General features: G+C 49.6%; 8 protein-coding genes across 8 annotated transcripts; 6 read left to right on the top strand and 2 right to left on the bottom strand.

The window, feature by feature from the left end:
- Window positions 1-209: 209 nt before the first annotated feature.
- FMAN_05601 (uncharacterized protein) lies at window positions 210-1,244 on the top strand (the record flags this gene model as incomplete). The annotated part of the gene is made up of 1 exon (XM_041827722.1): window positions 210-1,244. One exon carries the CDS (start codon window positions 210-212, stop codon window positions 1,242-1,244), a length of 1,035 nt encoding a protein of 344 aa, XP_041678657.1.
- Window positions 1,245-1,675: 431 nt separating this feature from the next.
- Window positions 1,676-3,901, top strand: FMAN_05602 (uncharacterized protein; the record flags this gene model as incomplete). The annotated part of the gene is made up of 1 exon (XM_041827721.1): window positions 1,676-3,901. One exon carries the CDS (start codon window positions 1,676-1,678, stop codon window positions 3,899-3,901), a length of 2,226 nt encoding a protein of 741 aa, XP_041678656.1.
- Window positions 3,902-4,157: 256 nt separating this feature from the next.
- On the bottom strand, window positions 4,158-5,324 carry FMAN_05603 (uncharacterized protein; the record flags this gene model as incomplete). The annotated part of the gene is made up of 1 exon (XM_041827720.1): window positions 4,158-5,324. The coding sequence occupies one exon, from the start codon at window positions 5,322-5,324 to the stop codon at window positions 4,158-4,160; it is 1,167 nt and encodes a 388-aa protein (XP_041678655.1).
- A 1,007-nt stretch (window positions 5,325-6,331) lies between these two features.
- FMAN_16056 (uncharacterized protein) lies at window positions 6,332-6,943 on the top strand (the record flags this gene model as incomplete). Its single annotated transcript, XM_041827718.1, has 1 exon — window positions 6,332-6,943. The coding sequence occupies one exon, from the start codon at window positions 6,332-6,334 to the stop codon at window positions 6,941-6,943; it is 612 nt and encodes a 203-aa protein (XP_041678654.1).
- A 136-nt stretch (window positions 6,944-7,079) lies between these two features.
- FMAN_05604 (putative nucleoside-diphosphate kinase) lies at window positions 7,080-8,141 on the bottom strand (the record flags this gene model as incomplete). The annotated part of the gene is made up of 7 exons (XM_041827717.1): window positions 7,080-7,279; window positions 7,332-7,397; window positions 7,446-7,490; window positions 7,546-7,604; window positions 7,654-7,697; window positions 7,761-7,791; window positions 7,870-8,141. 7 exons carry the CDS (start codon window positions 8,139-8,141, stop codon window positions 7,080-7,082), a joined length of 717 nt encoding a protein of 238 aa, XP_041678653.1.
- A 641-nt stretch (window positions 8,142-8,782) lies between these two features.
- FMAN_05605 (uncharacterized protein) lies at window positions 8,783-11,724 on the top strand (the record flags this gene model as incomplete). The annotated part of the gene is made up of 2 exons (XM_041827716.1): window positions 8,783-8,867; window positions 8,918-11,724. The coding sequence occupies 2 exons, from the start codon at window positions 8,783-8,785 to the stop codon at window positions 11,722-11,724; spliced, it is 2,892 nt and encodes a 963-aa protein (XP_041678652.1).
- A 3,688-nt stretch (window positions 11,725-15,412) lies between these two features.
- On the top strand, window positions 15,413-17,995 carry FMAN_05606 (uncharacterized protein; the record flags this gene model as incomplete). The annotated part of the gene is made up of 1 exon (XM_041827715.1): window positions 15,413-17,995. The coding sequence occupies one exon, from the start codon at window positions 15,413-15,415 to the stop codon at window positions 17,993-17,995; it is 2,583 nt and encodes an 860-aa protein (XP_041678651.1).
- Window positions 17,996-19,067: 1,072 nt separating this feature from the next.
- Window positions 19,068-23,948, top strand: FMAN_05607 (uncharacterized protein; the record flags this gene model as incomplete). Its single annotated transcript, XM_041827714.1, has 1 exon — window positions 19,068-23,948. The coding sequence occupies one exon, from the start codon at window positions 19,068-19,070 to the stop codon at window positions 23,946-23,948; it is 4,881 nt and encodes a 1,626-aa protein (XP_041678650.1).
- Between the last annotated feature and the right edge of the window lie 211 nt (window positions 23,949-24,159).

Genomic DNA, 24,159 nt, shown 5'->3' with positions numbered 1-24,159 from the left:
TCTTAAATCAAGTTTGTTGGATAGAGATATGATCTTCAGCTAGGTTGACAGTGAAGGACTAGGCCCTGTAGCTGCCAAGCTTAGTGGCTCTCTACCCGCTGGAACCGAAACCTTCAGCGCCCGAGCTCCACCTAAGCTCTGGGGTTGCTTACAACTTCAACAAGTTCCAAGAATGCCAGCTCATCCTCAACCTCACAAACATATACACGATGCCCCCTCTTCCCCCTTCCGCGAACCCTCTACCGCGGCTGATCACATATTACCAAACTCATCATGACTCTTCGGGGAATCTCATCTCTCCCCTCTCTCTCATCACACAACCCGGTATCGCCATAACCCACGTCATTGTCGCCGCCATTCACATCAACGATGATCCTCAAAAGATCACGCTCAATGATTACCACCCATCTCACCCCATTTTCCAGACTATGTGGGCTGAGCTACGCGTGCTACAAGCCTCGGGTGTGAAGGTGATGGGCATGCTAGGTGGTGCTTGTAAAGGCAGCTATGCACGCCTGGATGCCGATCAAGAGACCTTTGATCGGTACTACGGTCCTGTGAAAGACATGATTCGAGAGCGTGGGTTGGACGGTCTGGATCTGGATGTCGAAGAGGAAATGACCCTGGGAGGAATCGTGCGGCTGATAGACCGTCTACGCAGCGATTTTGGGCCAACTTTCATCATCACCCTGGCACCAGTCGCCATGTCTCTTCTTGACTTCACCAAGAATCTCAGCGGCTTTGACTACGAGGCCCTCGAAGTGATGCGCGGTCGTGATATCGCCTGGTACAACACACAATTCTACTGCGGCTGGGGAGATTGCAGTAATCCCCTCATGTACGATCTCATGGTCCGCAAGGGCTGGCCACCGGAGAAGATCGTCATTGGACTTGTCACCAACCCTGAGAACGGAAGCGGTTATGTGCCGATGAACCCTCTCAACATGGTGCTCACGACGCTACGGGGGCGATATGGATCGTTTGGAGGAATCATGGGCTGGGAGTACTTCAACAGTTTGCCTGGAGGAAAAGAACGACCGTGGGAATGGGCCAGGGAGATGACCAAATTGCTGAGAGGGCATTTGTTGTCGGCACCTCCACAGGCTACACAACCAGTGCAATCGGCGGCGGTAGAAAGTGGTTCGAAAGCAAAGAACGAAGACGTGGATCCAGATGGGCATGGTGGACAAGATGCACCGGTGCCGAAACAGTTTGACTACTACTCAGATGGGCTTGATGATTAGACACAGAAAGTCATCTGGCCCAGAGACAGATGACTTCCAAATTGCGGGCTATAATAGCGACTATATAGACCTTCGCGATTCATACGATGAAACGAATAGACCTCTGTTATAGAGGCAGTCCGCTCGTGAACAAGGTCTTAATATCGCTTGTACAAAGGATGGTACTACCCTTTTCAACAAGTTCCGTCAATCTCAGCACGATTTGTTTCATACGATTCAGAGCAAGATATATTTATGCCAACTATATAGAAGCTATGATCGCTTGCCCAATCCCTGTTCCGGGTAAATGAATCTTTTCGGCTTCAAGCTGGCGCAATGCCTGTCACCAAATGCGGCTAAGCACATTCAACAGCCCACATGGATCTTAACACTTACAACAAAGCCGTGAGGCTTTGGGAGATGAGTCGTCGGCTTTGCATCTTCCTGCCAAAATGAGGGTCGGGCTGAGATCTGGTGCTCAGTTGCTAGCTCAGGTCCAGCCATTCCGTCTCGCTGCTGGTGCCACCATAATAGTGCTCATCGTCAACGCTCAATATCTCCGAAGCATCCTCGTGACAACATCACGATATATACACCATTTGCTTTCGAATGTTTTTTTCAATGCTTCTCGGGCGTTTTCCAGGTTCAAGTACGATGACAGAATTTTGGATCAGCATATACGCTTGATTCATCTATCAGATTCAGCATCCGGCTCATCTCCTAGACTCAAACTCCAGACCTTCAAACTCGATGAATGTCCGCCATACATCGCCCTGTCTTACACCTGGGGTCCGGTTACGCAGAACACAATCTTCGACCAGGGCATAATTCTTCTAAATGCAAGGCCATTTCAAGTGTTGCAAAATTTACACAATGCAATCAAGCAATTATGCATCTCAAGATCAGGCCAGTACCTCTGGGTGGATGGGATCTGTATCAACCAGAGAAGTCTCCCCGAGCGCTCTGCCCAAGTAGCAATAATGGATCTCATATACAATCGAGCCGCCGAGACAATAATATGGCTTGGTCTTGCCACAGATGAAACCGCTAGGGCTATCGAGCTCGTTCAGAACATCGCGAAAGGCGCTGAGTCTAAGATCATAGAATGGGGAAGGGTCCAGTCATACGGCGATGCTTATATCATGGATGACTCTGAGCTTCTCAAGAGGAATGGCCTTCCTAATCTTACCGAGAACGATTGGCTGACTCTTCGAGATATCTACACAAGGCCGTGGTTCGGACGTGTCTGGATGCTTCAAGAAGTTGCCCTCTCTCGCAGTCCAAGAGTTCTCATCGGCCATCACGAGACAGCATGGGATTCTGTTGGCGATACAGCTGGGCTGATTAACATGTCCGGCGCTCTTATCGGTCTGTTTACTGTGGGCTCCGGATCAGAAACCGCGCCTTTGATCTACTCTCTCGTCCATGCTGCTGGCCTTCATGTTACTCGCCAATGGGCCCAGGACAAGAATAGTCGGTACAAAGAGATCCTGAGAAGTATTGATTATTCTGTTGGGATACGCCAAGACCACCCTAAAAAGCTGCTGCTTGAGCTATTGCTAAGTAGCATCGGATTCAAGGCGACTATTCCCAGAGATCGTGTTTACTCTCTGCTGGGAATCGTAAACTTCATGGAGCGTGCGAAAGGGAGACCTCGACTCGACGTCATTGTAGACTACAAATCTCCTGACAATGACATCCTTATAGATCTGGGCATCAGCTTCTATACAGAAACAAAATCTCTACATCTCCTATCCCTCGCCGGTATCACCAGCCGTGCCGTGCCAGCTGACTTGCCAACCTGGATCCCCTCTTTCGAGACCGTTCACGTCCCTGTTCTTGGCCCCAGCTATACCAGAATGCTTCCATTCGATGCCGCCGCGGGCAAAGAAGCAGACTTCACAATTGACAGGTCTCTATTCCATCTAAGCATTGAAATATTTAGTCCTCATCTTGGTACAATCGAAGAGCTCGGCGAGAGCTGGTCTGATGTTATCCAAGGGAAGTTCAACGACACGATGAAGATGCTTCTTCACTGCGGCACAACGTACATACCTACGGGCCAACCAATAGTTGAAGCTTTCTGGCGGACTCTTATTATGGACTGCGACTTATCTCAGAGGCCTGCACCATCATATCTCGCCAAGTCCTTCTCTAAGTGGATGCTTCTTCTCACCATCCAAGCCCTGATCTCTTATCAGCAACAGAACCCATCTATATACGATCAATTCGATGCCCTAGAGCCTCTCTGGACCCTGGCTAACACTCGAGACTCTACTAATACTCTACCCAAATCTAGTGACATTATTCCGTTATTGTTTGAACTTGGCTTACGCCACGACCCTAGTGTTCGAGTTGACACTGATTCGGAGAAGGCTGCCAAGTTCGCTTCTTGGGGCAAGTCGTCCGCTCCTTTCGAAGCCTTATTACGTGTCAATCTTGCTGCAAGAAGACGTATTGCGAGAACCATTCGAGGGTACTTGTGTCTAGTTCCACTTCAGGCCAAGACAGGGGATAAAATCATGATCGTTGCTGGCTGTGCAGCCCCATTGGTCCTTAGAAGATCAGGTCCTTCGGAGAGCCTCTTTGAGCTTGTCGGCGATGCTTACGTTCACGGTGCTATGTTTGGAGAGCACATCACTGGCGAGTCCTCCTGGAGAGATGTTCATTTAGTTTGAAAAGTAGCGTCAGTCGGCCCGTCACGTAAATCTTCTTAACAAAGTTCAGTTGTGTTTGCAATGAATGATATAACTATGGTTCATCATAGAGTAGAGTAAAGTCGTTGAAATACATATCGCGAAGAGAAGGAATTAATACCATATTAGCCACCAAAATTGGTCATCCCCTTTCTCATTCCTCATAAGCCACATGACCACCACACGCCGCAAAACTCACTACACACAGAGGGCGGATGAAAGAGACTGCCCTCCCGTTTTACCAGCATGCCATCCACGGACTGCACTGGGCCTGAATGTTGTAGCTGTTGTAGAGAGGGTAGGTTCCCTTGACAGCTTCCAGAACCGGATCAAAGAACTCCTTGTTGAATCGCTCAGATTGGCAAGACGAGCAGGGGCCAGTGAGGAAATTGTCGTATGTAGTATTGTATGCGAGGTATCCGATGGTTTTCTGATGAGAAACATCAATGGCCTGCAGACTGAAAGACTCAGGCATGACCACCCAATGATCCGCTGTGGAGTTGCGCTTTCCTGGTACGGTTGGGTTCTGGTTGAAGAATGTGCTATTCATGCCAAGGTCATGGAGAGCTTTGATCATGATAAGCGTCATATGAGAGTCAGAATCAATTTGGATGCCAGCACAGTCGATGTTAATGGTGTACCCGTCTCCTTTCACCGGTTCACCCACGCACTTTCCAGTGTTCCGATCCCAGGAAAACTTCTCGATAAACGCTTGCCAAGTGTTGGGCCAATTGATGAAACGAGGGCTGAGGAGAATAGACACAAATAGCTTGCCAGCATTGGGGTCAGCTGGAGGGTTTGGCTCACCACCTGTGGGAGTAGGTGTCGCTGGCGGCTGTGAGACAAATGTAGTCGTGGCAGGCGGAGCAGAAGATGTTTCCAAGGTAGAAGTGGGATTTTCCATGCCACTGGGACGAGGGGGGGCGCGGTTATCTCGGTTGCAGACAAAGGCAGTCAAGCAGACCGCATCAGCGTTGACAGTCGTGTTGATGGCTGCGCTGACAGGGCGACCACGGTAGGCATAGCAGGTAAGTTCTTGACCACCTTCCTTGGTGGTGACGGCAGACCCAGCTGGTTGACCGTCAGCGATTCTTGGGTTGATGTAAGCTGTCCAGACGACACCATTAGACAGCTTGACGGTGGTTCCCTTGGGATTCCAGGGGTAGGTTCCATCTGCGTAAGGAACTTCAACCTCCAGATCAGGTGGAGGGGGAAACTTGGAGACATCGTCAGGCCACTGAATATCCTGGTACCAGTTCACCTGGCGAGAAGTAGACCATCCAGGGTGGGCTTTGTTGTCGCCAATGCCACAATCGGCAAGAATCAGGTCCTCATTGGGGTGACGAATTTGGGCTTGGGCAGTTGCCAGAAGGGCACCAACGGCCGCTAACTTGATGGAGACCATGTTTTTGAATGAAGGACTTGCTTCAGGAATGAGTTCCCGGGTGTTGGTTGCAGGCTTTTAAGATTGAATGAGTGAGTTGAGGCAACAGATTGAAGGATTTGTGAGAACCGGGATGCAGATGAAGGAAGATGAAGAGGAGAAGAGAACAGACGGGGAAGAGTCTTAAAAGACTGGCATTCTGTCATGGGTAAGAACTTTGACTGAGTTCCTTCTTCCTCAGCTACAGTCGCTTCATTCTGAGGAACTTGTTGGGACTTCTGAGGTCATTGTCTTGCGTCTTGGGCAGGAGCCTATCCATCACAAACAGGCAATGTGGACTGGCGAGGAAAGAACACAGATGCAGATGACGCGGACAATACTCGTTGCCTGCCTTCAGAGCTTGTATTTTGGCATGACCACATGTTTTCCCACGTCATGTGAAGGTTGTTGGGGTTCGACGTGTAGATATCTCGTAGTGGAAGGAGAGATCATTGACGGTGTTTCAAGAACGGGCGAGGACCACAATGGCCTCATTTAGGTATCTCTGTGTGTCTGAGCAGAGCTTCTTTATCCAAAGATCCGAAATCCAAGACTTAGCGTCAACTTTTGTATCGATAAAATCAGATTCCGGTAAATGTCTCCAAGGTGTACTACAATCTCCAGCACGGTAATTTAGAGGTTCACTCATAGACTTTTTTTTTGAAGCACGCAGTGTGATAATGTCACAACAAGCGCAATCGATGTATGATTCTTTTCACGAAAGCCCCCGATGGTATTTACCATAGCATGTCTCAATATCAATTAATATCGAATCGCACAAAGAAGTTCAGATCGACAAATGCAAAGCAAACAATTGACGATTTATTGCTTTGTTGGCAAGCTGGTTACCCTGAACTATAGCCGGATCGCGGGACAAATCAAGCCGTCAGCAGCTCCACATAGAATTTCAGCGTCGACCGTCGAAACTCTCGATGTACTCAACGTTACCAACAAGGCAACTCGCCCAAGCTTGGATATCTAATCCTATTATGCGTCGCAACTTCACATCTTTCAATTGCCGCCCTAGCCTCCGTGCTCGCGCTCCCCCGCGCATCAACACCTCATACCCTCGCGCCTCGTCAACCCAAGCTTCCCGCATCGACCGCATCACATCTAAGCTTCCTCGACGTTTACAAAGATACACTAGCGGTTTACGCAACGCTCCAGTCTCGCACATTGTTTCATTCTTGATCCTTCACGAGATCACAGCAATTGTGCCCGTGCTAGGGCTGTTTGGTCTCTTTCATTACACAAATTATGTGCCAGTGGAATACGTAACGGGCCACTTTGGAAGCTATGTCGAAGATGGAGTTGGCCGCTTTGAGAGGTACTTCACACGCAAGGGGTGGTTTGGTTTCGGTCAGAACGGAGAAGCTGAGGCCTCAAATGCGGCTACAACACATCCGGACTCCAAATCCGAGGAAGCTATGGAGCGCTGGCATCGTGGAGATGGGCGGTACAAAGTGGTAGTTGAAGTTGCTCTCGCGTACACGATCACTAAGGCTTTACTGCCGGTTCGTATCATCGGCAGTGTATGGGCTACGCCATGGTTTGCCGGGATACTCATGAGAGCCAAAGGAGTATTCACACGCAAACATTAAATCACTTTGAAATCGAGCACGAAGGTTTTGAGAAGATTTTCTGTCTTTGATTTTTGCTATACCCACAGAGATGAAGTCATCCCACTTGTATGTGCTTTTTCCATTCCGTCATTCAGGGCGTTACAACATCGACAATTTAAGCCTTCTCGTAGACCCAGTTGAACTGGGCGGACTTCCAGGAGACGACCTCACCCTCCTTGAACCAGAGAGCAATCTCCTTCTGGGCGTTCTCGACGGAGTCGGAGCCGTGGCAGACGTTGCGGCCGACATCGATGGCGAAGTCACCACGGATGGTACCAGGGGAAGAGGCAAGGGGGTTGGTGGCACCGAGGATGGCTGAATGTCCAATTAGAAAATGGTGAGCAATATTCAATGATTGGAAACTTACCACGGCCAGTCTTGACAGCATCACGGCCCTCCCAGACCATGGCGCAGATGGGGCCAGAGTTCATGTCTACATAAAATTAGATTTGTTTGTATCAATTAGATTCGGGAGCCATACACTCAATCAGACCAGGGAAGAAAGGCTTGCCAGCGAGATCGGCATCTATAACGATGTTAGGGCGAATTGATATATCGAACGACTTTGGGGAATGACGCACAGTGCTTCTCGAGGTGCTCCTTGCCGGGGGTGACGAGCTTGATGGCAGCAAGCTTGAAACTGTAAAAAGTCAATAGCTATAGCAACAACGGCATGCAAAACTACTCACCCTCGGTTCTCGAATCGAGAGATGATGGGACCAACGAGGCCACGCTATGGGAACATTGTTAGCTCTTTTCAACCCAATTGTTTAACCGTCCAGGTCTGTTTGTTTACCTGGACACCGTCGGGCTTGATAGCGATGAAGCTACAATCAAGTTAGCCAAATATCCCCAACAGGAGCATCAACCACGATGGAGTGAAGCTTGATGGCGGGGTAGCTTACGTCTGCTCGGAGGAGGACATTTTGCCGATATTCTTGTCTGGTATGACTTGAGATGTAGGAACAGAGTGAGAATTAGAGGTAGGGGAGAGATCGACTGGAGGGGAAAGGCTTGAAGAAGGCGGTGAAAAGAGGATATAAAGGGCGAGGAGGGCGAAGAGAACAGCAAAAAATCGCGGGGCCAGATTTTCCGCACTTCTCCGTCCCTGCTGCTGCTTCCAAGTCTTGCCGCTGGCGGCGGGGTCTTCTCGTTGGCGGGGCTCCTCTACAGCCATGATGAGTTGGCGTTGAGGGGTCTTGGGTGCGAGATCTGGAGAATTCACACGGACACGTGATTTAATTAGTTGTCGAGGACAGATATAAATTACTGAACAAGAGAACAGGAGTAAGGAGTGAATTAGAAAAGACAAATGAACGATACTATGAGAGTTGGTATAGCTCAAAGGAAGACCAGATTCATATAAAAAGAACTTGGAGAGTAGCGAAACTTTTCGACTTACAAAATCAAAGCCTTTAAATGAACTGTACCTGCATCAATAAGAGTTTCTTACAGTGCATCCAACACAAGAACTCAGCTCAGAAATCGAGAACTGAAATGTTTGATTAACGGGTCTAATCATCTATCGAAGCTGCCCCGCCATCCAGGTATCCACTCCCCTGCGTCTGGAATCAACCCCAATCCGGAATGGAGTTTCACAGGGGAGCTTAGGGACAGCTTGACTTGACTTCGACATCATCAAAGCTGAGGTTTTCCCAGCATAAACAACAATAACATTCTCTTAAACCAGCGACTGGACAGAGGATATAGGCCAGGGGACCATATCTGACGCCCTTGTGCTTTCTCGATTTAATTGACCATTTTCTCGTTCATTTATTTCTTCGTACCTGAACTCTGGTTCCTGACCGTCTCAACATCATGAAGTCGAATACGGCGTCGTCCTTTCGATGGACGGCGCTATTGCTGCTGCTAAGCACCTTTACGTGTCTTTTCGAATCAGCTAGTAAGTTTTAAGTGTGTGTTGACGAAAGGCTCTGCTCACAGTCTTCCCAGTTGCCGTGAAAGACAAGGACTTCAAGAAATGCGACCAATCCGGCTTCTGCAAACGAAATCGCGCCTATGCCGACAACGCTGTCGCCCAAGGTTCGAACTGGAAAGCCCCATATGAGATCTCGGCCGATTCGACAGTTTTTGAGGAGGGAAAATTGCAGGCCGTGGTTGTCAAGACCATCAATAGCCATGGAGAGACCGTCCGTCTACCCCTTACAATTTCATTCTTCAAGTCTGGTGCCGCCCGAGTCACAATGGACGAAGAGAAGCGACGCAACAAGGATGTGATTTTGCGAGACGATAGCCCTGTCCGAAAGGAAAGATATAACGAGGCGGACAATTGGGTTCTTGTCGGTGGTTTGGACCTTGACAAGGAGGCTCAACTTGCTTTCCAAGATAAGTCTCAGATCAACATCAAGTATGGACCCGAGGCCAAGCAGGAAGCCATCATCAAGTTCTCGCCTTTCGAAATCGACTTCCGACGTGATGGTAACTCGCATGTCAAGTTCAACGACCGTGGTTTGCTCAACATGGAGCACTGGAGGCCCAAGATTGAGAACAAGGAAGGCGAGGAAGCCGCTGAAGATGAGAGTACATGGTGGGACGAATCTTTCGGTGGAAATACTGACACCAAACCCCGAGGACCCGAAAGTGTTGCTTTGGACATCACTTTCCACGGGTACGAGCATGTGTTTGGCATTCCGGAACACACTGGTCCTCTATCACTGAAGCAGACCCGTGGCGGAGACGGCAACTACGACGAGCCTTACCGTATGTACAACGCCGACGTTTTCGAATACATTCTCGACAGCCCGATGACACTTTACGGCTCCATTCCCTTCATGCAGGCGCATCGCAAAGGCTCGTCAGTTGGCGTTTTTTGGTTCAACGTCGCCGAAACTTGGGTCGACATTACCAAGGCCAAGAACCAGATGAACCCTTTAAGCCTTGGAGTTGGTGGTAAGACTAGCACTCATACTCATTGGATCTCCGAGGCTGGTCTTCTGGATGTCTTTGTTCTTCTTGGCCCTACGCCCCAGGACCTCACCAAGACTTACGGCGAGTTGACTGGCTATACTGCTATGCCTCAAGAATTTGCTATTGCATACCACCAATGCCGATGGAACTACATCTCCAGCGATGATGTTCGAAATGTTGATCGCAACATGGACAAGCACAAGATTCCATACGACGTCATCTGGCTCGACCTCGAGTATACAGATGATCGCAAGTATTTTACCTGGGAGCCTCACTCGTTCCCCGATCCCATTGACATGGGTGAGCACCTCGACGCTCATGGCCGTCAACTAGTTGTTCTACTTGACCCTCATATCAAGAAAACCGAGAACTATCCTGCTTCCGAAGAGTTGGTCGCTCAAGACCTTGGGGTTCATGACAAGGAGCAGAAGCTCTATGAAGGATGGTGCTGGCCTGGAGCGTCCAACTGGATCGACTGCTTCAACCCCAAGGCCATCGAATGGTGGAAGACTATGCTCAAGTTTGACAAGTTCAAGGGAACCATGTCCAACACTTGGATGTGGAACGATATGAGCGAGCCCTCAGTCTTCAACGGACCTGAGGTGACTATGCCCAAAGACAACATTCACCACGGAGGATGGGAGCACCGTGATGTCCACAACCTGAACGGCTTGACCTTCCAGAATGCGACGTTCCAGGCTCTCCTTCACCGCGAGAAAGGCGAGCTTCGGCGACCATTCATTCTGACTCGAGCTTTCTACGCCGGATCGCAAAAGCTTGGTGCCATGTGGACCGGAGATAACCAGGCCGACTGGGGACACTTGGCTACATCTATTCCCATGACCATCAACCAAGGAATTTCCGGCTTCCCCTTTGCCGGTGCTGATGTCGGAGGCTTCTTCGGTAACCCCGAGAAAGATCTTCTCGTCCGCTGGTATCAGACTGGTATCTGGTATCCTTTTTTCCGAGCTCATGCCCACATTGATGCTCGCCGGCGCGAGCCTTACCTCCTAGGTGAGCATTACACGCCAATTGCAACCGCAGCAATCCGACTCCGATACTCGCTTCTCCCGGCTTGGTACACTGCATTCTACAATGCCGCCCAGGATGGAAGCCCCATTATTCGACCTATGTTCTGGACCCATCCCTCCGAGGAGGCTGGTTTTGCTCTTGAAGATCAGTTCTTCGTCGGCTCAACTGGCCTCTTGGTGAAGCCAGTTACAGAACAGAACAAGGAGTCCGTCGATATTTGGATTCCTGATGACGAGGTCTACTACGATTACTTTACCTACGACGTTCAAAAGACCAGCAAGGGCAAATATCTTGCAGTGAGCGCGCCCCTTGACAAAATTCCTGTTCTATTGCGAGGTGGTCATATCATCCCTCGACGAGATATTCCCCGACGATCAAGCGCTCTGATGCGATTTGATGACTACACGCTTGTTGTCTCAGCCTCGAAGGCTGGCACTGCTGAGGGTGAGCTCTATGTGGATGATGGCGACTCGTTTGATTACGAGCAAGGTCAATACATTCACCGCAAGTTTACACTTAGTGGAAATACCCTGACCTCTATCGAGGCCGAGGGACGTGACACCAAGTCTATCAAGTCTGGCCCTTGGCTGAAGGCCATGGAGAAGGTGCACGTTGACAAGGTCATCATTGTCGGTGCGCCCAAGACCTGGGACCAGAAGGAGGTGCAGGTCGAGTCTGAGGGACGAACATGGACGGCTAAAGTTCAATATCACGCAGCCAAGGGCAGCCGCGCAGCGTTTGCGGTTGTGGGCCGAGTTGGAGCCAAAATTGGCGAGGATTGGAGCATCAAGCTTGCTTAAAAGACATGAATTTAGTTTGATTAGAGGTGGAGTGCAACTAAGAATAGACACAGTTTTGGACATTAAATTGATTCACGGATGGACTATGGACGGCAGCATCCGCAAGAATTGCAACTATGGTGTGTACTAGACTGTCACCTTCAAGAAAGGAATACAGTATCAAGTCCTACTAATGAGGCAAGTATCGACAGTGATGGCGCGTCACGGAAATACGGACGTTTTAAGAACGACCGAGTGAGTGGAGATGCATTGAAGTCAATGCCAGGGTTGAAAATAAGCATGATCAGAGCAATTACGAAACGGAATGCCTCAAGGGATGGAGTACAGCATGAGTGACGTCGGTGTTTCGATGATTTAGAGTCGGATCATGAGCATCATAACAACGTACAACTCTCGAAGATAATCGGATAGCAATTGGACATGCACGACATGTAAGCTGATCTGTGCATCAGAAGCCGACGAGGTGCATGGAAATTTGCTTGGATCAACTGGGGAGAAGATTATGGAGAAACGCGATCGAAACGAGATTTGCTCGCTTCAAGATGGTTGGGAACTGAGTTATGATATACTTCATACAGATGGGTCTATGTAACGTTTGCTAGGCGAATTATGCTCCTGACATTCGTTGACTCTGAGGAAAACCACCATGAGACTTGAGAATGTTTGGGCTGGGGATCGTGATGCAGTCGTTTATTTTCCTAATCCTGATTATAATTAGCCGAACTTTTTTAAGCATGATAAAAAAAGGAAATCTTGCCCAGCAAGATCCCCAGGTACCATCAAAATCTTAAACAAATTTCTCGAAGGATATCATAAGTCTATCCTAAACTTAGGGTAACTTTCCCTAAGAGCATCCTAAACTTCGAGGTGATTATGGTGATTGAGCCCCAAGTTTCACAAGCTTGGGACGGATGAGCTTGGGAATACCATGCCCGAAACCATCCAAGATGAAGTAATGATCGACTGTGACAGCTGTTTCTTGCGCACATTCACGCTTCCTGCATGATTAGTCTCCCTTCGGGACACCAACTAAGACCCTGACTTGGCCCGACGTGTGAGTTGCTTGATTCCAAGGGAGCCCCAACGAGGTCTGCATCGACGATTGAAATCCAGTGGAGCTTAGTTGCCACTCACCAGTGACCACAAGAATTAAACTTCTACCGAGCAGCATATATAGCAATGTAATCTCGATAGATGTAAGCGGTGACAAGGAATAGGGGATGGTTATATTCGGAAACACGATAACGTAAATTTGGTTGTTTCAGATGAAAACTATCATGATCCTCATGGTTGGTTATCTCAGCCGTTGATATCGAACATGTGCTGGGACAGGGGGTTTTAATGGCTGCGCTGCGGGCGTTTGTAAAGCTTTATTTGGTCAGCTAGCATTGGTCCCAATAATTCAGACCCCCTGAGCTTGAGCTTTGATCTATCATCAGAGATGAGATGCTGGTTTCCATTCTAAACAATGGGTCTTGATGTTAAAATCCGCGGCCCGCGGATTAAGAAATGCTAAGTATCTGGAAAGAGTTTCCTTTATTCTATATATTTATGATAAGTTTATATGCTTCAAGCCTAAGCTTATGCTTCTTAGTCCTAAGCTTATGATGAGACTGGGTCCTAAATTTAGGATGATGTGGTCATAGTTCATTTCAGCTATGATGGATGTGTGAGATGCCCTCCTTGGAACCGGCCTCCTGAGCCTATAGCGCGCCTGCGTGAATATGTAAAGCTATCTTGCAACAGAATTCCATTTAGTCTTGGCCGCTCTTGATTTCGGCAAGACGGAAGCAAGCATGTATCGTCTAGAGGCTGGGCAGAGGATTTGAGTGGTAATCTAAGGGTCCTAAGTTTCTACAGTATGGTTTCACAATCTGAGGCTCTTTTGGCGCACTTGAAACTGCCCCTACAGAAATTTGTTTTTGGTGAGCCCCCACGCTGACGCGGATGGTAGCACAGTGACAGAGCGAGTTGAAGACGGGAGTGCCTGGCGGCAAGCCACTGTGCGTGTGCATGCGCGTGTGTGGTAGGAATGCAGGGGACAACCATTACAAGATTGATTTTCTCAACGGGAACGGGAATCAACGGGGAGGAAAAGATTTTAAATCCGCCACCAGCCATCCACCACAAACATCATCATATATGATCGTCACCATCATGGCTGCCGACTATTTTCAGCTAATGCACCAAGAATACGAGATGGCGAAATGCGTCAATATCTAGAGATCGAGAAAAGTCAAAATAAGAGTGTTGACCTCAGATTGCCTCATTTGCATAACAGCAAGGATCCATCATGAGCGCATCTCGGTCGTTTTCTTGGCTGTGACGTCAGCTTTCTAAACCCTGCGGTTTGGTCCAAAAATCCAATGATTTTCTGAGGTGTCTTGCTCAAGCCCCTGATCCAGTGCATCTCCAGTGGATTTGCGCCCGTCCTTTGTCTCGGGTTAGCGAGTGTGACTGCGTCAGATCGACCTATCTTTTGCCTGTACTGCAGATGCAAGAATTCATTCACGTTTCTTGTCCCTGATTCCGGCCGGTTTTCATCAGTGACAACTCAGTCATGATCTGCACCGATTTTGGCCAAACAAGTTCAGGCTATTTCAGCAAAAGAGCTCACCAAGCCCTGAATTGGGGGGTGTAGTGGCCCGGCGGCATCCTCGGGGTTTCCATTTAGGGAGTTCCACGGGTGACACCATCCACACCGTCTTGGCCCCATGTCTTGACTCCCGGCGAGACGGCGTGGATACTGAACATTACTCGATGATGAGGGCCGGTGGCTTGCCTTGACCCTGAGCCCCGTGGTTCCACTTTCGACGGGCTACGGGTTATGGCCGACCGACCTTATCACCACTAGGCCAGAGCAAGATTTCTGTGTTGGCTGGATTTGGTCATGGAGGTGTGGGCATGTTTTCCTATCTTGATGATGATGGTGGGCAGAAAAAAAAGTATGTATGATGGAATATGAAGGAGAAAAGTCAAAGGAAAATTGCTATGCAAAAGACGGGTTACATATATGTTGCAGTAGATTCGGATGAATGTATCCATGAAAGAAATTCCACCTCCATAAAATCATTCTTCCCTCCCTGACCAAGCAAGCAAGCCTATCTGAGGTGACCCATTCTTCCTCCATCTTGGCTACAGTACATTGTCTCCAGTGCTCCACGGTCGCAGGTCGATCTCTTAAAGCTCAACAGCATCCCCGTCACCCGCAGGGTTTGCAACACTTCCCCCAGATTCTCTGCTACTTTGTTTTCTTTTCCCTTTGTCGAAAACATCTCTCTCTTTCTTACAAATTAAGCGGGAGACGAAAAGTCGATCAATTTGCTTGGGGTGACGACATCATAACACCTCAACACCAAGCAACATATCTTTGCGCGTATACAAACGTGCACTGGTGGCCTCACCAGGCAAGAATCCATCTGTTCGATCGATGTCGTAAAAGATCATCGGTTGATCAGTCCACCTCGCTTCACTTCACTTCACTTTTCATTTATTTGCCTTTGTCTTTCGTTTTTTATCTCACTTGCTTCACAACGGAGCTCTTAAGGAAACCCCACCACTCACTCTCAGCCATCATTGAGTAGGTCTTTTTCATAGACTTGGCTTGCGGCTATAATCCTTATCTCACTTTCTGAAGTGTTGTTCTTCACATAACCTCGGGTTGTGAATAACACCAAAAGGGGCCATCATGAGTTCCGATCCTCCGCCTCATGGCTTCGAGGAGAAGGAGTTGAAGGAATTCAATCTCAAACAGCCGCCTCCAACACGAAACCCATCCCAATTCAGCGCCTCACAGCAACAAGGGCCAGCACGAACAGACTCACCAAACCCAGCACCCGAGCAAAAACAATCTGCTCCATCACTCGACACATTCCCTACTCTACAAGCACCACATGAAACAAACGATTCGACCTCAATTAGATCACCTATTGGACAGCGCGCCGATGCCAGCCGACTTGACGATAACATCGAACTTCTGCGAATCGAGCGTGCTGTCTCTGCTGATGATGCGAGTCAAATGAGGAAGCGCGCTCATAATGTTGAGCCCGAGGATGCTTTCAATGCACCTATTCCCGCCGAGACCTATCATAATGAGAAGAAGGTGGATCCCGATGCTTCTTTATTAAAGCTCTGGATGTTTCTGAGAAAGTTTCCCCGATTCGTTCGATATGTTGTGTATTTGATCCCCGGTGCTGCTATCCTCCTCATTCCTGTCTTGCTCGGTGCGTTCGCACTCAAGTCTGATGGCAAGCGACGAGATGTCAACGGTGTCGATCTCATGTGGTTCGGTATTTGGCTTGAGATCGTCTGGGGAGTTCTCTGGGTTTCTCGTATGATCACAAGTCTTCTGCCTCCAACCTTCAAACTTTTTGCAAAGCTGTTCGGATCGACCAACGCCAAGAAGTGGAAGGATATTGGATACCAGATTGACCTTCACACAGCTGTCTTCCTTTGGTTCCTTGCAATTCTTATCTCATTTGAGCCGACCATGACGAACCACAACTTCCGGGATCGCAAGCCAAACTGGGTCAATATCATGAACAAGGTCATTATTGCCCTCTTCACTCTGGCAACACTCAATTTTGTCGAGAAGATCCTTATTCAATGGATCGCTTTCACCTTCCACCAGCGAACTTACGCTACTCGAATCGACAATAACAAGGCAGATATTGGTCAGCTTGTCCATCTCTATGAGCACGCCAAAGCCCACAATGAAAAGACCGACTACTTCTTCCAGCGTGGCAGCAACTCTGCCAGTGGTGCGCAAACTCCCTTACAGACACTCCAGGATAACGCCCGAAACGCATGGAACAAAGTCGGTTATGTTGCTGGCCGAGTTGGAAATGACTTGATCGGCCGCAAGGTCGACAGCAACCACCCTCGCAGAGTTGTTAATGAACTACTCAAGACCATGTCTACAGCTCATACCCTGGCCCGCCTGATCTATCGCTGTGCTGTCAAGGAGGGCGAAGATCTTGTCTATCTCGAAGACATGGAGAAGATCTTCGAAACTGAAGAAGAGGCCGAAGCTGCATTTATGATGTTCGACAAGGACATGAACGGCGACATCTCACTCGACGAATTCGAAGCTGTGTGTAATGAGATCCATCTTGAAAAGAAGGCCATTGCCGCATCGCTCAAGGACCTTGATTCGGTGATTAAGAAGCTCGACAAGGTCTTTGTGTTCATCATCATCGTCATCACCATTATTGTCTTCATCTCGATTCTCTCCGGTTCAGCTGCCGCCGCTCTCGGTTCCGCAGGTACTGTGGTTCTCGGTCTGGCCTGGGTTCTTCAGGCCACAGCCCAAGAGTTTCTTCAGTCCATCATCTTCGTCTTCGTCAAGCATCCCTTTGATGTTGGTGATCGTGTGACTGTTTACGGATCTACCGGTGACACCATGATGGGTGATGACTATTACGTGACTGAGATTTCTCTACTCTACACCGAGTTCAAGAAGATGCAGGGTCACATCGTGCAGGCTCCCAACTCACTTCTCAACAACCTTTTCATTCTGAACCAGCGACGATCAAACGGTTTGGCCGATGTTCTTCCTCTGGTGATGCGCTTCGGTACCCCTCAGCACATGATTGATGAACTCAAGGCCCGTATGACCGACTTTTGTTTGGCGAACAAGCGTGACTATGCGCCTCGAATCATTACTGAGATGACCAAGGTTGATGAGGTGCGATCGTGCAGTATGAACATGATCTTCTTCCACAAAACAAACTTCCAGAACGAACTGCTCCGTCTCAACCGTCATAACAAGTTTGTCACTGAGTTGATGACTCAGATGGTCAACGTTGGTATCCAGTCACCGTTCCGTATCGAGCCTGGTGGCAGTCGCGAGCATCCCATGTTTTGGTCTGGTCTCCAGCCTCCTCCTGCGTATGGAAAGGAGCCCGATCACGGTGGCGTTGAGCTTCAAGACAAACCCGCCCATGATCGACCTCTTCACTCTGAAGGGCCTCCTCTGAGCCATGTTTCGTCAACCTACAGCCGCCGAGGTGTCGATCGCATGGGTTCCATTGACAACAATGTGAACGACTTCCAAGATGTTTTCGAAAACAGGCGAGACAACATCCACGCACACCGACTTGCCTCTATCCGAGAAAAGGAACGGGGCTCCCGAATCGAAGATGAGAAGGAGCGTCGATCGCTTGCCAGTTCTTCGGGAGTGGATCGCCGTACTTCGACGGATAGTCGATCCCGGGTGTTTGGTCGCGTTAGGACTGGGTCTAAGAGTCGACGTCCAGGCGATATTGTCTGAGGACTGTTATGAGATTATGAACAAAGCCAGCATTATAGAGGTCCGGATTGGTATATCTGGAGAGGTGCATAATTTTCTGTTACTTGCGTTTTTTTATCGTGCACATTGAATGTGCTTTGATATTTTGGTCAGATAGGATTGTAGAGTATAGACAGCGAATATTCGACAAGATTGACTTGCCTGATCTGACAAATGTCCCAGACTGAAGTGATGAACATTTGACGATCTAAGTGACCGTATCATAAACGAGGTGTCATTAATTGGAATCTATGATGGAACCCGCGGAAGCGAGGACATACAGGGATGATCCTGGACTGATGGAAGTGATGTAATGTTTAATGTAGAGAGAATCGTTGGCAAAACATGAACATTGGGTATCACAGTCTGGCAGCCGTAATAGTATGTGCATCTTGCATGGCCTGGGAGACTCTGGGTCACTATTAAAGCTCTCATCCTGGAGGATCGCACTGTTTCTCAGGAGAACTCCAACTCCAGGTCATTGACCCCTCAATCAAGGCTGACACCCTAGTCTAAGGGAACCAAAACCATGGTGGTAATTAGAGCTATTAGCGTAATTAAAGGGTCCTCTAAATCCGCCTTGCAAGGCCCGTAACCAATAACAAAACAGCTGATCCCATAGCTCATCGGTCAAAGTGGAGAGTGCGCTCAGCTCCCGCGTAGGATCATCAGGCTGGACAATTGAAACCTTGGGCGCTTGTTTGACGATTGAAGGAATGTGTACGGAGTACCTGAGGGTTTGTATATTAGCAGTATTCATTTCATCTCCACTAATACACGTATCCTTTCTGCACGTTAAACGCCGAGTCACTGTTGTAATTCCTTTGTGCTTTGTCCTTCCAGAGCTATCGCTGCCTGAGGTCATTTGCATCCAATGGTTGGTCGCTGCGTAGTTCAGCTGAAGCTCGCCCTTAACCGCCCGGCCACATCACCAAAGCCTCGTTTTCTTTACACCTCCGAGGACGGAATTTGCACTCCTTCAAGTATCAGCCATGCCCATTACAGCGGCGCAATAATATCGACCTCTCCTTAGCGCAAACGAAGCGATAGAACCATGTCGAGCCTACCAGAAGGCTGGGAGTCCGACTACGATGGCCGACGCTGGTTCTACAAGTACAAGCCAACGGGGCATATTCAGTACCACTTCCCAAAGGAAGGCGACGAGTTTCCCGACTTCATAGACACGTTTTCGCCAGCGCCAGTCCTTGCGCCCGAAGAACGTCTCGAATCTCAGCAGCAGATCCGAAGATATGCGAGCACGACTATACCTGCGAGGTTGAGCCCGAAAAAGGAAGATGGAGGTTATGGTATGTCAGCTACGGCGCGGCCCGTAAGCATGACATGGGATGGTGGGTTTGAAGACGAGGAGAATGGAGTGTTTCAGCCAGAAAACTTTATGTATCTGGGGCCTGGCACTTATAATGATGTGAGCCCACTGGCAGAGGAGGAAGAGGAGGCTGCGAGACGGGTTGTTGCGGGCGGAATTGAAGGAAGAGTTGAGAAAAGCTCCTCTAAAGGTGTGAGTCCTCTGAACAGCGAGAGGACGACGCCTGCTCAAGGGACAACAATCGCAGGTCCGGTTACAGGAGAACCTGTCTTGGTGCCGCCTACAGTTGTTGAAGAGATCCATGAGATGCCAGTTGTCGAGCCTCCTCCGCTGCATGACCCGGTGGGCATTATCGCCGAGATGCCGACAGACGACACAGCTCAGGCCCATATTGAGAAACACCCTCCTCCAATCGAGATGGCGGATAACATGGTCCTGGCGCCTATTGAGACTGCAGTTTCTATGATGGCTGAGCTACCAGAGCGAACCAGCCCGAAAACCAAGAAAAAGGAGGAACCACAGCTTGCGCCGGGATCATTGCGGGACTATGGCGCACAAATGCAGCCCTTACGGATATCCAAGAAGCCTGCTGAGAAGACACCGCCTGGCTTTCAATCATATAAGCCAGCAGATATTTCTGTCGATATACCACCAAACCCAGCACCTCTTCGACGAGCAACTTTCCAGCCTGAGGGGTCAATGATGGATGCAAGTCCTGTTCGGCCACCTGATAGAGGTCATTCTGGTACGCCCAATGTTCTGTCGCCGCCTCAGGTACCACCAAAACGTCCTCTCGATGAGCCTTCACTGCCTCAAATACCGCCAAAGCACCCTCAACCTCCTCCTCCCCTGAGCATTGCCAACAACGGATCTTTAGTCCCGGATCAGCAGCCAGAGCTATCCCATATGCCGTCTGTACTGAAGCCAGCTCGTGGGAAAGCTCCGGGTCAGCAAACTATGCCTGGTCCTGCAAGACCACCACAAGGACATGGTTACGTACCACCTACACAAGGGAAACACCCTCCATCTATGACTCCAGCACCTCTTGTTCAGCAACAGCGCCTTGAAGAACCGCGAATGGGCGTTCAAAGGGTCAACACTGTGCCTGACTTGTTGCCTTCGCAAAGACCACAGTCCACCATTCAAACTGGACATCAGGTGTTTCCAACTAGTACAATGAATCCGCAACAGGTGCCAAAACGACCGGCTAGTGTGATGCCTGATATGATGAGTGGACAACCCCAAGAACAAATCCAGGGTCGTTACAATGCTGGGCCGCAGCAAGGCGGAAATCTACCTTACCGGGGTCCAGTTGAGAATGTGCCACCAAAAGGTCTTCCACGATCGGCAACTGCAGGGCCTACAACTCCATTTCCTCCATATCCAGTTGATAATCCACCTTATCCTGATGATAGACCAGTCTATCGAACAGATAACCCGCCATACCCAGAAGAGCCTTTTGTGCAGAAGCAAATCCCAGGTCAAGGTTCTGGCGATCCATCTCCTCCCATAGCCAGCAATCGGCGACACTCATCATTTAGCTCTGCAGTCGTCTCGCCAGATTCGAGGCATGGCAGCATGTCATTTCCCACCCAAACGCCATCTCCCATGGAATATAGTCGTCGCGCATCAACCAATTCAAGCATCAATCCGAACTATACACCTTCTCCTGTTTCTCAAACTTCGTCGTCAATGCAGAGTTTCTCACCAACGCCTCCGTCTGTTCCGACCAATCAGTATCAACAAGGATCCTACTTTACTATGCAAGATGTTGAAGGTCAAGGTCATAACATTGCTGCCCGAGACGTGCTACGCAAGAAATCTCTAAGTCGAAGCACGGATGCTAGACGTAGCTCGGTCGGGGCAGACCCTGTTGCTGCCCAACGTGGATCACATTTGGCGCAACAAACTGCGCAGGGTCATAATAACAACGCACCTCAGGGAGTATCACGTTCGCAGTCCCTTCGACAATTACCTCAAGGAAATGTTGTACCACAAAATCAACCTCCTGCTGCGCCTACGCCACCACCACAGGGACAACAAGGCCTAGGACGCATCGAGGAGTACGAAGAATCTCCCAGCGCGACAGTGAGTCGGTCTTCGACTGTGAGTGTATCAACAGACATGAGGAAGGGATCAGTAGGTTCGTCGGTGCAACCAAGTCCGATGGGAAGTCGAAGAACAAGTTGGCAAGCTGAAAGCCCGAAAAATGTTTCACCTGTCCATTTCCAAGGACAGCAGGGCCCAACACCACAGGGCCACACAGGACAGCCTATGCATCAAGTGCAAACTCCTCCAGGTGCTCCTATGACAGCTCAGAATCCGAAGCAGTTGCAGCGAAAGCCCTCACAAGGACATGCACCCCAACACCAAAACCAACAAATGCCTGCCCGAGATTCGAGAGCACCTCAAGGAGTGCCTCCACAGCAAGGACCTGGATCACAAGGACAACCTATACAAGGCCAGGTGATGCCACCCCAGGCTCAAGGAAAAGCTCCTCATCCTGGACAGATATCTACACCGGTGCAGAATGTTCTCCATAAACCTCCTCCTGCACCTACCCCAACGCCTCCAGCGTTAGCCCCTAAACCTACACCAACGAGGTTGCAAAAGCGCTCGTCTTATCCAGCCAGTCCAGCAGGGCAACTTCCTCCTCAACCCCAGTTCCCGCAGGGACCTGCTCCTCCTGGGCAAATGCAACAAGGTCCAATGGCAGGCCCAATGCCTCCTCAAGGACAGCAACAAATGGCTTATCATGGCCAAGGTTCCAACGGGAGAGTGCAACCGCAAGTTCAGATTCCTCTAAACCAACAACAATGGCAGCCTAGCATGCAGCCTATGACACCTCAGGGCTCTCGCCCAGTCTCTATGCAGATGCCACCTCAGGCCTCACAAAGCGCTGGGGCAAAGGAAGGCAAGGAGGGAAAGAAGTGGCTCAAGTGGTTGAAGGGTGGCTCCAAATCTGTTTCACATAGTCCAACTACGCCAGTCATTTCTTCACCTATATCACCTGCTGTTGGACGTCCCAGTTGGGGCGGTGGAGAGTATGCTCAGCAAGCTGTATGGCAGCCCGGGCAGCCTATGTCTTCTGCCCAACCAGACTTCCAGGGAAATACGGTGCCTCCTCAATCTCAACCTGGGCAGATGCGTCAACCAGCTCAACCACCAACGCAGCCCGTCCAGGCACCCCCTCAGCATGGCCAGATGGGTTCCAGACCTGGTCAACCACTTCCTCGGACTGGACCACTACCGCATCAAGCCGCTCAGTTTCCTCAGAACAGTCAAGTGTCTCAGCAGCCAAGCCAAATGCCTCCCCAATCTGGACAAATGCTTCATTTAGGAGGCCCTCCAGGCCAAATCCTCCCTCAAACCATGCAATTGCCTCCTCAACAACGGCAACCACCTCAGCACAGACAAATGTCACTGCAGCAAGGACAGATAAATACCCAGCCAGGGCCAGTACAGGCTCCATCGAGCCAAATTCCTCCTCAAGCAATGCAGTTTCCGCCCCAGAGCCGACAGTCACCTCCCCAGCAGGAACGAATGCCCACTCAACAGGTCCAAACGCAACTGCAGTCTAATCAAACGATGTCTCGACCTGGCAAACTTCCTCCCCCAGGTCCAGCACCGAGAGATCGACAGCCCGAGCTTAGAGGATACTCAACGGGATGGCCATCTGTAGGAGTCTCGGCTACACAGCCTATGACTCTACCTCCTAAAGTGCCAGAAACTTCCATGGTTCCTCCTGTCAGAGTTGAACCGAGCAACATTTCTCAGTTACAAGCGCCACTTCAAAGACAACCATCGCCAGCTCAAACAAAAGCTTTGGAACAAGCACCTATGCCTCAGTCCAAAACTGCTCAGCCGCCTCAACCTCCACAAATTGCTGCGTCAAACACGCTTCGACCTCAGCCAAACAGCCAGAGAGCTATATCTCCACCCCCGCCTGCCGTGAGCCCCGGCTTGTCTGACGCGGCTGCTTCCTCGATAAGTCGCATGTCCTCTTACAGAAGAGACAGCTTCTCGGACGCTGGGTCAATCACAACTATCGAGGTGGCTCAGGCCCAGCCACAGCCTGTTTTGAAACCTTCCATTGTTCAAGTCCACAGGAGATCAACTGACATGATGAACAAGCCTCAAGTCCATCTGAACAACGACTCTCAGTCAAGCTCGGATGTGACTCCGAGAATATCCGCAGAGACTGCTCGTGTGGGGACAGAGGCTGCTCTGCTTCCCTCAAACCTACAATATCAGCAGCCTGCTTCTAGACCTGAGCCCATACCTCAGGTCAACAATTCCAAGCACAATATCCCTACAGCATCTTTGCCCTCTAAACCCGACGAGCCAAAGTTGGTCCAACCTCCTACACGGGACCAACATATGGGAAAGGAGCCAGCACCACGCAACGCTGATCATCACTCTGCGGCTTACGCCAATTCCAGTGCTCAAAATCAACATAACAACAGTAATACCAAACTGATTTCGAGTATACCACAACCAGCACCTGCCAAGCCAGCTGCCCCAGTCGCAGAAGACAAATGGGCAAAGAAACCAGTAGTAGACTATTCTGGTGGAGACTGGGGAGATGACGATGATTGGGACTACTGATATCTTGATTGTATACATTGCTTCACATTTCTTAGCGATCATATGGCGGAGTCCACTATATATTGTCAAGGGTTTGAGATTGTACAAGAGCAGGAACTTAATCGGGGAAATCTAGATAGGAAACTTAGTAATCAACAATCAAGAGTTGGTAGTTGGTTGTTTTCTGGTGGTTATAGACATTGACACTGTTTGCTGGTGATTCACTTCCCTT

The sequence above is a fragment of the Fusarium mangiferae genome, assembly GCF_900044065.1.
Source record: "Fusarium mangiferae strain MRC7560 genome assembly, contig: FMAN_scaffold002, whole genome shotgun sequence".
Taxonomy (NCBI): Eukaryota; Fungi; Ascomycota; class Sordariomycetes; order Hypocreales; family Nectriaceae; genus Fusarium; species Fusarium mangiferae.
This window is presented reverse-complemented; position numbering and strand designations above follow the sequence as displayed.